Source organism: Pristiophorus japonicus, chromosome 22 (assembly GCF_044704955.1).
Source record: "Pristiophorus japonicus isolate sPriJap1 chromosome 22, sPriJap1.hap1, whole genome shotgun sequence".
Lineage (NCBI taxonomy): Eukaryota > Metazoa > Chordata > Chondrichthyes > Pristiophoridae > Pristiophorus > Pristiophorus japonicus.
Window position 1 is genome coordinate 66,148,369 of NC_091998.1, and position 14,325 is coordinate 66,162,693.

General features: G+C 47.1%; 1 protein-coding gene across 14 annotated transcripts in view; it reads right to left on the minus strand.

The window, feature by feature from the left end:
* The window catches only part of LOC139235126 (ankyrin-1-like), a 303,602-nt gene that overhangs the window by 170,621 nt on the left and 118,656 nt on the right, over positions 1–14,325 (minus strand). For 13 of the 14 annotated variants that reach the window (XM_070866335.1, XM_070866331.1, XM_070866326.1 and 10 more), the window contains exons 4-5: positions 13,029–13,127; positions 975–1,073 (exon numbers count right to left, since the gene is read on the minus strand). In XM_070866335.1, the coding sequence (XP_070722436.1) occupies positions 975–1,073; positions 13,029–13,127 (198 nt within the window). Of the gene's footprint in view, positions 1–974; positions 1,074–2,978; positions 3,067–13,028; positions 13,128–14,325 lie in introns of those variants that run through there. The other variant, XM_070866333.1, reaches the window with a different exon arrangement.

Sequence of the window (14,325 nt, forward strand, 5' to 3'; positions counted from 1 at the left end):
AGCAAATTTTCCTCGATACCGAGGGACTGCCTGTGATAATGATTTTAACCAATACTGTAAGCCAATAATCATTTCATATTGGTATCCGACTGATGGACAGATATCATACGGTTAGCACTGTGAGATGGATAATCCCATGGGAACAGTTTCTCTGTGCTATCTGTAATGAACTGTTAAAACCATTTATGAAAAGTGCGTTGATGATTTCACTATACATAATGTAGAGAGGCTCTATTCTCTGAGTGCCAAGCAACAGCTCCGTCATGAGTGGAGTAAAAAGCCCGAGGTGTTTAAAATACTGGTTAGGCCACAGCTGGAGTACTGCGTGCAGTTCTGGTCACCGCATTACAGGAAAGATGTGATTGCACTAGAGAGGGTACAGAGGAGATTTACGAGGATGTTGCCAGGACTGGAGAATTTTAGCTATGAGGAAAGAGTGGATAAGCTGGGGTTATTTTCTTTGGAACAGAGGCGGCTGAGGGGAGACCTTACTGAGGGGCCTGGATAGAGTGGATAGGAAGGAACTATTTCCCTTAGCAGAGGGATCAACAACCAGGGGGCATAGATTTAAAGTAATTGGTTTAGAAGGGATTTGAGGGGAACTTTCTTCACCCAGAGGGTGGTGGGGGTCTGGAACTCACGGCCTGAAAGGGTGGTAGAGGCAGAAACACTCACCACATTTAAAAAGTACTTGGATGTGCAGTTGAAGTGCCGTAACCTACAGGGCTACGGACCGAGAGCTGGAAAGTAGGATGGGGCTGGGTAGCTCTTTGTCGGCCGGCGCGGACATGATGGGCCGAAATGGTCTCCTTCCGTGCTGTAACTTTCTGAGGTTGACATTAGGAGTGAGAAGAGGGCTCGCGGAATGAGGTGACCTGTTGGTTGGCCCAGTAAGGACTGCACCAAGGAAGAGTGCACCTGCACAGAGACAGAGGGGGGCGGGGACCGTCACCGGGTGGAGTATCAGGACTTACCTCTGTCGCAACATTTTGGCTGGCTCCATTTTCAAGCAGAAACTTCACAACATCCAGGTGGTTCTCCTGGGCTGCCATGTAAAGTGGAGTGAACCCTTTCTGTGTGGACACAATCGGTGCAGAAAACATCAGGCACAAGATATTACTGAAACCGCGAGAGTGTTCAGCCGGCACAACAACAACTTATATTTATATAGCGCCTTTAACGTAGTGAAACATCCCAAGGTGCTTCACAGGAGTATTATGAGCGAAAACATTTTCACACCGAGTCACATCAGTAGAAATTTGCGCAGGTGACCAAAAGCTTGGTCAAAGAGGTAGGTTTTAAGGAGGGTCTTCAAGGAGGAAAGAGAGGTAGAGAGGCGGGGAGGTTTAGGGAGGGAGTTCCAGAGCTTGGGGCCCAGGCAGCTGAAGGCATGGCCACTAATGGTGGAGCGATTATAATCAGAGATGCTCAAGAGGGCAGAATTAGAGGAGCGCAGACCTCTCGGGGGGGTTGTGGGGCTGGAGGAGGTTACAGAGATAGGGAGGGGCGAGGGCCATGGAGGGATTTGAAAATAAGGAGGAGAATTTTGAAATCGAGGCGTTGCTTAACTGGGAGCCAATGTAGGTCAGCGAGCACAGGGGTGATGGGTGAGTGGGACTTGGTGTGAGTTAGGACACAGGGCAGATGAGTTTTGGAGCACCTCTGGTTTACGTAAGGTAGAATGTGGGAGGCCATCCAGGAGTGCGTTGCAATAATCAAGTCTAGAGGTAATAAAGGCATGGATGAGGGCTTCAGCAGCGGATGAGCTGAGGTAAGGGCGGAGACGGGCGATGTTACGGAGGTGGAAATAGGCGGTGTTAGTTATGCTGCGGATATGAGGTCAAAAGCTAATTTCAGGATCAAATATGACAGCAAGGTTGCGAACAGTCTGGTTCTACCTCGGGCAGAAGTTGGGGAGAGGGATGGAGTCAGTGGGTGGGGAACGGAGTTTGTGGCGGGGACCCAAAATAATGATTTCGGTCTTCCTAATATTCAATTGAGAGATTGAGAGCTTGTACATTGGGACCGTTGGACATATTATCTGTTTCTTGCAGCAATATGAATTCCATCACAACGGTGGGTGTAAATGTGTCCGTTTTACAACATGTGGATAAATGAACCTTACATTATCAATTGTGAGTGAATTGTTCCCTCTTATTCAGTGTGTACAGTGCACTCACAGAAGCTGACACCAAGTCACACACGCACACAAGCCTGGATGGGAATGAATGGCCAGCTATTAGAATGCGTAGTGTACATGTACAGCAGTTGACAATACACACTCTGCAAAAACTGATCATTTAGTATCTCCTGACTGAGTATCTCAGTGACCAATTCTGGACATGCACTGAGCACTAAAGAAAGGAAGGGCTTGCACTTATATAGCGCCTTTCACTACCAGTGAATGAGGTACTTCTTTTGGAGTGTAGTCACTGTTGTAATGTAGAAAATGCAGCAGCCAATTTGTGCACAGCAAGCTCCCACAAACAGCAAGGTAATAATGACCAGATAATCTGTTTTTGTTATGTTGATTGAGGGATAAATATTGGCCTGGATACCAGGGATAACTCCCCTGCTCTTCTTCGAAATAGTGCCATGGGATCTTTTACGTCCACCTGAGAGGGCAGACAAGGCCTCGGTTTAACATCTCATCCAAAAGACGGCACCTCCGACAGTGCAGCACTCCCTCGGAGTGCCAGCCAAGATTTTTGTGCTCAGGTCCCTGGAGTGGGACTTGAACCCACAACCTTCTGACTCAGAGGCGAGAGTACTGCCCACTGAGCCACAGCTGGCACAAGACCTTGCAGCATCCAAGATGGGACACATATCTACAATCCATGGCTAAAAGCAAATAAAGTCACAATGACACACAGTACAGTTCATAACAACATAAGATCATAAGAAATAGGAGCAGAAGTCGGCCATTTGGCCCCTTGAACCTGCTCCACCATTTAATGAGATCTTGGCTGATTATTTACCTCCACTCAGCCTTCCCCTCGCATTAACCCCTGCATTGACACAGCGTGATCCAAGAACCAGTGGTGGGACAAAAGGAGCTCGCTGCTGGGAGCTCGGAGCTGGGAGCAGCGCCAGAGAAGCGATTCATCACGGGAAAGCAGGTAAGTGATTGGCTGGTTGTTTGGTGAGTATTTCTATATTTCTCTTTTTTTGTAACCTTGGGCACTGTGTAAATTAAAACCTGCGATTTAAAAAGTAAACAGAGACAAGTGATATTTCTAAACTTAAAAACCTCATTAATTAAATAAAATATTTAATTTAAGAAAAAGTTTTTAAGTCCTTTTCGGCTAGATATTTCATAGCCTATAAAATAGGTAAGAGCTGATTGGTTAGTAGCTGCTGAGTGTGTTTTGCGAAGTTTTACAGTTTATTTCTGCTCGATAGTTTCAAGTTAATTAACTAGAGGGATGGCAGAGCAGCTTAGTCCCATGGAGAGCCTATCCTGTGCCATGTGGGAAGTCCTGGAAGCTTCGCGTAGCCAGGACAACCGCGTGTGCAGGAGGTGTCTCCAGTTGCAGCGGCGGCTGGAATCACTGCGATGCATCCATGAGGCTGAGAGCTACCCTGCAGCTCAAGGGTGTGCAGGCAGAGAGGAAATGGGTGACCACCAGACAGAAGAGGAGGTCGAGGCAGGTAGTGCAGGAGTCCCGAGTCCATCTCGCTCTCCAACCAGTGTTCTGAGTACCAGTGGGGGCGATGGTGGCTCTGGGGGGTACAGCCAGAGCCAAGCCCACGGCACCACGGGTGGCTCAGCTGCACGGCAGGGGGGGGGGGGGAGGACCAAGAATGGAAGAGCTATAGTGGTAGGGGATTCGATAGCCAGGGGAGCAGACAGGCGTTTCTGTGGCCGCAGACATGACTCCAGGATGGTATGTTGCCTGCCCCTGGTGCCAGAATCAAGGATGTCACTGAGCGGCTGCAGGGTATTCTGGGGGAAGAGGGTGAACAGCCAGAGGTCGTGGTCCATATCGGGACCAATGACATCAGTAGAAAGAGGGATGAGGTCCTGCAGGCAGAGTTTAAGGAGCTAGAAGAGAGATTAAAAAGCAGGACCGCAAAAGTAGTAATCTCCGTATTACTCCCAGTGCCACGAGCTAGTGAGTACAGAGATAGGAGGATAGAGCAGATGAATGCGTGGCTGGAAAGATGGTGCAGGAGGGAGGGCTTTAGATTGCTGAGGCATTGGGATCATTTCTGGGGGAGGTGGGACCTGTACAAGCCAGACGGGTTACACCTCAACAGAGCCGGGACCAGTATCCTCACGAGAGGGTTTGCTAGTGCTGTTGGGGAAGGTTTAAACTAGCTTGGCAGAAGGATAGGAACCAGAGAATGGATTCAGTGAGGAGAGAAGGAAAACTGGAATTGGGCAGCAAAAAAGTGGAAAGTGAATTTGGAAGACAGAGGAAACAAGGGCTGGAAAATAGACAACAAGGGAGTTTGGCACCACTAAATGGTTTATACTTCAATGCAATGAATATGGGGAATCAGGCAGATGAGCTGAGAGCACAGATAGACACTTGGGAGTATGATATTATAGTGATTACTGAGGCATGGCTAAAAGGGCAGGTATGGCAGCTTAACATTCCTGGTTACAGGGTTTTCAGACGGGATAAAGAGGGAATAAAAAAGGACGGCGGTCACAGTATTAATTAAAGAAACAATTACAGCTATGAGAAGGGATGATATGTTAGAGGGGTCATCAAACAAGGCCATATGGGTTGAATTGAAGAACAAAAAAGATGTGATCACACTGCTGGGGAGTGTACTATAGAACCCCAAACAGTCAGAGGGAGATATAAGAACAAATATGTGGGCAAATTGCTGCGAGGTGCAAAAGCTATAGAGCTGTAATAGTGGGGGATTTCAACTACCCTAATATCAACAGGAAAAAGTAGTGTAAATGGTACTAGTACTACAAGTAATCAGGAAGGCAAATGGAATGTTGGCCTTTATTGCAAGGGGGATAGAGTATAAAAGCAGAGAAGTCCTGCTACAACTCTACAGGGTATTGGTGAGGCCACACCTGGAGTACTGCGTACAGTTTTGGTCTCCGTATTTAAAGACGGATATACTTGCATTGGAGGCTGTTCAGAGAAGGTTCACTAGGTTGATTCCGGGGATGAGGGGGTTGACTTATGAGGATAGGTTGAGTAGATTGGGCCTATACTCATTGGAGTCCAGAAGAATGAGAGGTAATCTTATTGAAACTTATAAGATAATGAGAGGGCTCGACAAGGTGGATGCAGAGAGGATGTTTCCACTCATAGGGGAAACTAAAACTAGGGGACATAGTCTTAGAATAAGGGGCCGCCCATTTAAAACTGAGATGAGGAGAAATTTTTTCTCTCAGAGGGTTGTAAATCTGTGGCATTCTCTACCCCAGAGAGCTGTGGAGGCTGGGTCATTGAATATATTTAAGGCGGAGATTGACAGATTTTTGAGCGATAAGGGAATAAAGGGTTATGGGGAGCGGGCAGGGAAGTGGAGCCGAGTCCATGATCAGATCAGTCTTTAATCTTATTGAATGGCGGAGCAGGCACGAGGGGCCAAATGGCCGACTCCTGCTCCTATTTCTTATGTTCTTATGTACAGAGGGTGCGGAATTCCTAAAATGCCAGTATGTACAAGCCCAACAAGGGAGGGGCGGTTCTGGACTTGGTTTTGGGGAATGAAGAGGGGCAGGTGGAAGGGGTATCAGTGGGAGGGCATCTTGGTGCTGGTGATCATAATTCAGTAAGATTTAGGGTAGTTATGGAAAAGGACAAATGGGGACCCGGAATAAAAGTGCTCAATTGGGGTAACGCCAAATTTGCTGAGCTGAGATGGGATTTGGCCAAAGTGGCGTGGAAATGGCTATTTGATGGTAAATCAGTGTCAGAGCAGTGGGAGGCCTTCAAGGAGGAGATCCTGAGGGTACAGAGCAAGTATGTTCCTTTAAAGAAAAAGGGTGGGATTAACTAATCTAGAGAACCCTGGATGTGAAGGGACATACAGGGTAAGATAAGGAAAAAAAGGGAAGGTTATGACAGATACCGGGAACTCAATACTGTAGAAACTCTAGAGGAGTATAAGTAGTGCAGGGGTGCAATAAAAAAAGATATCAGGAAAGCAAAGAGAGAGTATGGAAGAATGTTGGCAAGTAAAATCATGGAAAACCCAAAGATGTTTATAAATACATTAAGAGCAAGAGGATAACTAGAAAATGAGTGGGGCCCATTAGAGACTATGAAGGAAATCTGTGTGTGGAGGTGGAAGACGTGGTTATGATTCTTAATTAATACCTTTGCATCTTTTTTCACAAAAGGGGCGATGCAGACTTTGCAATGAGGGAGGAGGAGTGTGAAATATTAGACGAGATAAACATAGTGAGAGAGGAAGTATGAAGGGGTTTAGCAACTTTGAAAGTGGATAATTCCCCAGGCCTGTATGAAATGTATCCCAGGCTGTTAAGAAAAGCAAAAGAGGAAATAGCAGAGGCTCTGACCATCATTTTCCAAACCTCTCTGGCTACAGGTGTGGTGGCAGAGGAGTGGAGGACTGCTAACGTTGTACCTTTGTTTAAAAAGAGAGAAAGGGATAGACCGAGTAATTACAGGCCAGTCAGCCTAACCTCAGTGCTGGGAGAATTATTGGAAAAATCCTGAGGGACAGGATAAATCTTCATTTGGAAAGACATGGATTAATCAAGGACAGTCAGCATGGATTTGTTAAGGGAAGGTCGTGTCTGACTAACTTGATTGAATTTTGAGAGGAGGTAACCAGGAGGGTCGATGACGGTAGTGTGTATGATGTAGTGTATATGGATTTTAACAAAGCTTTTTCTAAGGTCCCACATGGCAGACTGGTTACGAAAATAATAGCCCATGGAATCCAGGGCAAAGTGACAAGTTGGATCCAAAATTGGCTCAGAGGCAGGAAGCAAAGGGTAATGGTTGATGGATGTTTTTGGGCTCAGTGCTGGGTCCTTTGCTTTTTGTGGTATATATCAATGACTTGGACTTAAATGTTGGGGGTATGATTAAGAAGTTTGCACATGACACTAAAATTGGCTGTGTGATTGATAATGAAGGAGAAAGCTGCGGACTGCAGGAAGATATTAATGTACTGGTCAGGTGGGCAGAACAGTGGCAAATGGAATTCAATCTGGATAAGTGTGAGGTAATTTATCTGGGGAGGTCTAACAAGGCAAGGGAATACACATTAAATGGTACGACACTGAAAAGTGTAGAGGAACAGAGGGACCTTGGAGTGCAGGTCCACAGATCCCTGAAGGTAGCAGGCCAGGTAGATAAGGTGGTTAAGAAGGCATATGGAATACTTGCCTTTGTTAGTCGAGGCATGGAATACAAGAGCAAGGAGCTGTATAAAAGGCTGGTTAGACCACAGCTGGAGTACTGCGTGCAGTTCTAGTCACCACATTACAGGAAAGATGTGATTGCACTGGAAAGGGTGCAGAGGAGATTTACAAGAATGCTGCCTGGACTGGAGAATTTTGGATATGAGGAAAGATTGGAGATGCTGGGCCTGTTTTCTTTGGAACAGAGAAGACTAAGGGGTGTATAAAATTATGAGGGGTGGGGATAGAGTAGATAGGAAGGACTTGTTTCCCTTGGTAGTGGGGTCAACAATCAGGGGGCATAGATTTTAAGTAATTGGGGAGAGGTTTAGAGGAGATATGAGGGGAAATTTCTTAATCCAGAGGGTAGTGGGTGTCTGGAACTCACGGCCTGAAAGGGTGGTAGAGGCAGAAACCCTCACCACATTTAAAAAGTACTTGGATGTGCACCTGAAGTGCCGTAACCTACAGGGCTACGGACCAAGAGCTAAAAAGTGGGATTATGCTGGCTAGCTCTTGGTCGGCCGACACGGACACAATGGGCCGAAATGGCCTCCTTCCGTGCTGTAAATCTCGATGATTCTATCCCTTAATTCCCTTCATTTCCAAAAATCTATCGACCTCTGTCCGGAATATATTCAGAGACTCAGCATCCACAGCCCTCTGGGCAGAGAATTCCAAAGATTCACCACCCTCTGAGTGAAGAAATTTCTCCTCAACTCAGTCCTGAATGGCTGACCCCTTATTCTGAGACTGTGACCCCTGGTTCTAGACTCCCCAGCCCGGGGGAAACATCCTCCCTGCATCTACCCTGTCAATCCCCTTAAGAATTTTATATGTTTCAATTAGATCACCTCTCATTCTTCTAAATGCTAGGGAATACAGATCTAGTCTACTCAATCTCCCCTCTTCCCAGGAATCAGTCTGGTGAACCTTCGCTGTACTCCCTCTAAGGGAAGTATGTCTTTCCTTCAGCGTGGAGAACAGAATGATTCATCCAGTCAGTTCCGTCAGTGTCCTGAGACCATGTAATTCGATGCGACACGGTTTGATCAGGCTCTTCATCACCAGCATTTCCTCCCATACAAACAGCAGCCAGTTTGCAGCATCAGAGAACGACAATAGCCAGTGAGGAGGCTACTGGGCTGTATAACGGTGGATGCTACAGAGTAAAAAAACAGATGGTTTAAAGGCTGCCACGCTGGAGACATGGGGAGGGGATGAAATTCTTATTTTAATTAAAACGAGAGAATAATTGAATCTCTGTTTAACTGCACTCCATCGAAATCTCACTCTCGGAAATCACACATTTCAAAGTCACATGTTCAAGTAATTCCCTTAGCAGGTGATTTGTTACTGAGAAACGGGGATATTTTACAAATCTCCGTTAGAGGTAGAATTTCTGCTGAGGTAAGGTGAGGGGATGGTGGGGGGAGTAATGACATCCTCACTTTGTGCTCGATTACATAGCTGCAGATCAGAAAATGAAGTCTGCCTCAATCGCATTCGAATGGCACCGCTTGCAAATAACGCGGGTGGGTGAGGGGACGATGAATAGGAGGGATGGTTTCTTGATGACAACAGAGCTGTTTTGAGGACTTGTGAGGTACTGTTGCTGGCACATTGGGAGAGTCCGGCTTTGCGCCAGAATCTCGTGCTGACGCTGCAGGAACTGAGACAGAGCATTTCAGGAACAAAGCACGTCTGGCTCACTTCAGGAACCCATTAACACTGCAGAAAAATCCATCAGCGTCCGGCCGTCATAAGGAGCTGCACTCCAGTACGCAGGGAGCAGATTATTTGGAAATGTGGGAAGGGTGATCGACTTAAAATGTGGAATATTTTGTTGTTGCTGGCATAATGAATATTTCAGTGTTGTGGTCAAGCAAAATGTCTAGCCTTCTTTCTATATCGGATGCCATTGTGCATTTCCAGTGTGAAAGGTGCTGATTTACAGTGAACAGTACAAGAAGCACACTCCCTGAGCACTTAGCTCCTGCCCTCTTCACCCTTACAGGGAGAGTACAGGAACAATAAGCAGAAAGGTGTCTGTTCCAGTCTCCTTATCTAAGGAAGCTTATAGACAGGGCAACGCAGGTTCATTAGATTGATCCCGAGGATGGGAGGGTTGTCCTGTGAGGAGAGATTGAGTAGATTGGGCTTATACTCCCTGGAGTTTAGAAGAATGAGAGGTGGGGGCCGAAATTGCCCTCAGCGAGAAATTGGGGCGGGCGCTTCGAATTAGTCGGAAATTTAGCGCCTGGCGGGAGTCCGAGGGAAGAGCCGGAAAATGTGGCTCTTTAACGCTGACACTGCCTCCCAGCGCTTTGGGGGAGGGTCACAGCGAGGCCGAGTGAGGTCTCCGTGGAGCCCACTGGGCTACCAGGGAGGGGTTCGGCCAGGCCAGCAGCCTGGCACCCAAGAGGGGGTGTGGGGCTACCTGTTGACTTTGAAAGAAAAAGACTTGCATTTATATAGTGCCTTTCACAACCACCGGATATCTCAAAGCGCTTTACAGCCAATGAAGTACTTTTTGGAGTGTAGTCACTGTTGCAATGTAGGAAACACGGCAGCCAACTTGCGCACAGCAAGCTCCCACAAACACAAATGTGATAATGACCAGATAATCTGTTTTTTTTCCCGTTTTTTTGATTGAGGGATAAATATTGGCCCCTGGACACCAGGGATAACTCCCCTGCTCTTCTTCAAAAAAGAGCCATGGGATCTTTAATGTTCACCTGAGAGAGCAGACAGGGCCTCGGTTTAACATCTCATCTAAAGACGGCCCCTCCAACAGTGCAGCACTCCCTCAGCACTGCACTGGAGTATCAGCCTGGATTTCTGTGCTCAAGCCCCTGGAGTGGGACTTGAACCCACAACCTTCTGACTCAGAGGCAAGAGTGCTGCCCATTGAGACACAGGCTAACACTTTGTGCACGTTGCACGTTACACGTTCACCCAAAGTTTGCATCCACCTCTGGGCCGAGGACAGTCTCTAGCTCTTTGGTTAAAGTCTGGAATCGATACACCCTCACGGACCAGCTCTGGGATTAACTCAAACCAAGAGATTCCCGAACTCAGCAACTTTCAGTAACAGCTTTGCTTGTTTTTTTCTTCACACTCTACAATTAATTGGTTGTTTATAGAGTGCTAGAACACATGATCTGGCCATTGATTGAATTTAATGGATTTTTAAAGATAAATAAACTGCCTTTCACAGTTAAAAAGCCAAGCCTTGATCAATATAGTTCTGATAGATACTGCCTTAGGAACATTAACAATCCATGGAGGCTTTTTCCACTTGACAATACAAAATAATTCCCCTAAACTAACAGAATATCAAATATGATTGATGATATAGTGATCGAGGAATTAACTAAAAGTAGCAGATGGAATTCACTGCAAGTATTAGGTGCTGCATTTTGGTAAATAAATAACAGCAGTATTATGGGTGTGTCAGTTGTGGCTCAGTGGGCTGCACACTTGCTTTGGAGTCAGAAGGTTGTGGGTTCAAGTCCCACTCCAGTGACTTAAACACAAAAAAAATTTGTGCTGAGGGAGTGCCACACTGTCGGAAATGACATCTTTCGGATGAAATGTTAAACTGAGTCACTGTCTGCTCTCTCAGGTGCATGTAAAAGATCCCACGGCACTATTTTGAAAAAGAGCAGGGGAGTTATCCCTGGGGCCAATATTTAACGCTCAATCAACATAACAAAAAAAACAGATTATCTGGGTCATTATCACATTGCAGTTTGTGGGAGCTTGCTGTGCACAAATTGGCTGCTGCGTTTCCCACATTACAACAGTGACTGCACTCCAAAAGTACTTTGCCGTCGTGGTCCAGGGAGGAACTTTTTATTTTGCAGAGATGCAGTGATGGGTCCCCGCGCCTTTGAACGCGACGCTGTACGGCCCAGCGACTAGCGCCACTCAAGTCACTGCCGCAAATTTGTTAAACTTTGAAATCACTAGCACCGGTCACTAACTTTACAATCTTTTAAAAATTAGTGCCCCAAATGGAGCGATAGTGAATTCCTCCCCCTTAGAAGAGAAGTTAGGGGAAACATCTTTATACAGTGAGGCTGTGGAATTTACTTCCAGGGGTAATGGCTGAAGCAGAAATTGCGTCAAGGCTTAAGATTAGATTAATTAGGTTGATGAAGCAAAAGGGTGATTGGAACTAATTGCTCCACAGCGGGTAAATGCCAACACAGACTGGTTGGGTCGAATGGCCTGTTTCTGTGTCGTAACGTCTATGTATTTATCTGTTGTAATAAACGACGGGTTGTCAGTCAGTAATCAGTCTTCAGTGATGTGAGGATTCTGGCCTTCAGTGATGTGATGTGATGCTTTGCTCCAGCTTAAAGGATAGGATGTGCTCCCAGCGACTGCAGAGCTTACATTATAAAGGCACACAAGGCATTAATCTCATCTGGGAGTTCAGGCTTTTATGTGCCAGATCCTGAAATCTATTATCTGTGTTTTGTTCATTTAGCAAGGTACTGCAGTGTGAAGATACGTGCCTTCAGCAGCCTGGGCCTTAAGCTTTGGAAATCCTTCCCTAAACCTGTCCGCCTCTCTCTCCTCCTTTAATACACTTCTTAAAGCCTAGGACTGGATTCTCGGCTTTGCTGATTTCGGGGCGGTAATGGCGGCGGGGCGGGAAAGTTAGCGCCCGGGAACAGTTTGCGCCTCAGTCAGTAACATTGGGCAGCTGGGCCCTGAGTCAGGGGGCGCAGCGCTAAGGGAGGCGTTGTACCCCTCTCTCGGGGCGCTAGGCCGGCTGAGCATGGGAAGATCCCGAGCTAGCTAAACAGTCGGCCTTGGAGCGCTCGGAGAGAGGCCTGAAAAAAACAGGAAATAAAAACACCAAAAACATTCCCAATAAATAACTCACGCCTCCACAACATAAATCGCAAAGAAAAGAAAAGAAAAACCAACCACACTTACCGGAGGTGGACATTACTTACCCCACTGCAGATGCTACAGCTCGGACCGCCCGTTTTCACAGGCGGTCCCAGCAGGGGGCGCTCTACGCTATGGATCGGGCGGGAGCCAGAAATCGAGCCGGTGTCACAACCAGGGGCGTTGCACACCGGCTCGCCTCTCCAGGGCGGTTACGCTCCGCGCCCCACCGAAACCGGACCCGAAAACCCCGGCGGGGCGCTGGAAGCTGGTCGCCATTGCTGCCCCTCTGGGGTGAAAACACAGGTGGACATCACCGGTAAATCCAGTCCTACCTCGTTGACCAAGCTTTTTATCATCTGCCCTTATATCTCCTTATGTGGCTCGGTGTCAAATCTCGATTGATAACTGCTGCTGTGTTGCACTTTGGGACGTTTAACTACCTTCAAGGCTCTATATAAATACAGTTGTTGTTGTCATCATGTCTTTGTTCCCTATCTCAGCTGAGCTGTCAGTGCAAGAGAGTCTGATACTTCCGTGCTTCTCTTTATGGATTTGCCTCTCTGTGGAGGGTCTTTAATTATTTCTTTCCTTCGTATTTTGTCTGTTTTTCCGGTTGATTTGCCAGTATGTAATTCGATTAAAGGTGAATGAAGTACCAACAGTTGGCCTGTCCCCAAGTTGAGTGCCAAGAGTTGTGACATGAGAGGGAGAGAGTGTGTGTCCTCGGGCTTTCTCCGCATCTGTTCAACCTGCTGCCTCTTACCTGGGACTGAGCGTTGATGTTCGCTCCATAGTCGACCAATTCCTTCACCACCTGCTCCTGTCCAGCGAGAGCTGCAATGTGCAGGGCTGTGTTCCCTTTCTGTAATGCAACAGTTCCACAAACAATTACTCAGCCAATAGGCAAAGGTTTCAGTGTGGAAGAACTATGCCAACTGCAATGTATTTGCTTCATGGGCTCTTTGCTTAAGAATTCATAGCAACACATTGCTATTAAGAACTAGTTGGTTTATTAGCAAAGGTTTAACAATCACACTACACATTACCAGTTCATCCACCAGGCTCACAACCACCTGCCCCATCGTGGGTCCCCCGAACCCAACTGGCTGGGGTTTTATTGAGCCTTGTGAACATCATGTGACTGGCTGAGCCACTCACAATGCAACAGCTCTACAACTATTTAATTAACAGATAAAGCCGAGTGCCCCCTTATTAAAGGGACACCAGAATACACAAATTAACAATAACACTTTAAGGGAACTTAGCAGATCAAATTAAACTTTGGTTGCCGGGGGTGATGATGCCCTCCAGTCCCTCCGGCGCCCACCTCTCGCGGAAGGCCGCGAGTGTACCGGTGGACACCGCGTGCTGCATCTCCAGGGACACCCTGGCTCGGATGTAACCGCGGAAGAGAGGCGACCCCCTCGACCGCCCGCTGCCTGGACCGGTTAATGGCCCCCTTGGCCGGTAACAGCTCGACAATCCTGTGAGCATCCTCACAGGTGCATACATTACACCAACCCAAAAAATTATCTTTTGGAAGCCAGAAGTGGAGATCAGTGCTCCAGCAGCCTTGTGGATAAGGCAGAGCCGCTGTGGTGTGACCCTGGAGCGCACTGGAGGATCCCAGCTTCGATTTGTCAGTCTGTGCCAAGTAAGCTGATCTTGACCAGGGCAGCAATTGGGGGGGGGGGGGGGGCTCACATCAACATGGGCTAGAGAGAGGGGAACAAAATGAGCCAGAGGTTTCGTCTCCTGATCATTGTCCAGTCTCTTCCGCTGCCCTAAACACACCATTGTGGTCACAAGCACTATATACGTTGCAGTAATGTCACTGCTGCACTGTGAGACTGAAAATAACATGCTGCACAAAACACATTGCAGCAATGACAAGTGTATTATATTTGTTGCAGCTGGGTCAATGCACACAGAGTTCAGCACACAATGCACACATTGTCTTGACATTGCATTACATGTGCTGAGCGCTGTAGGTCCTGTTTATGTAATATGGTTTCCACCCAGTGATGGACGTACAATTTGCTCCCACGCCCAAAGCAAGC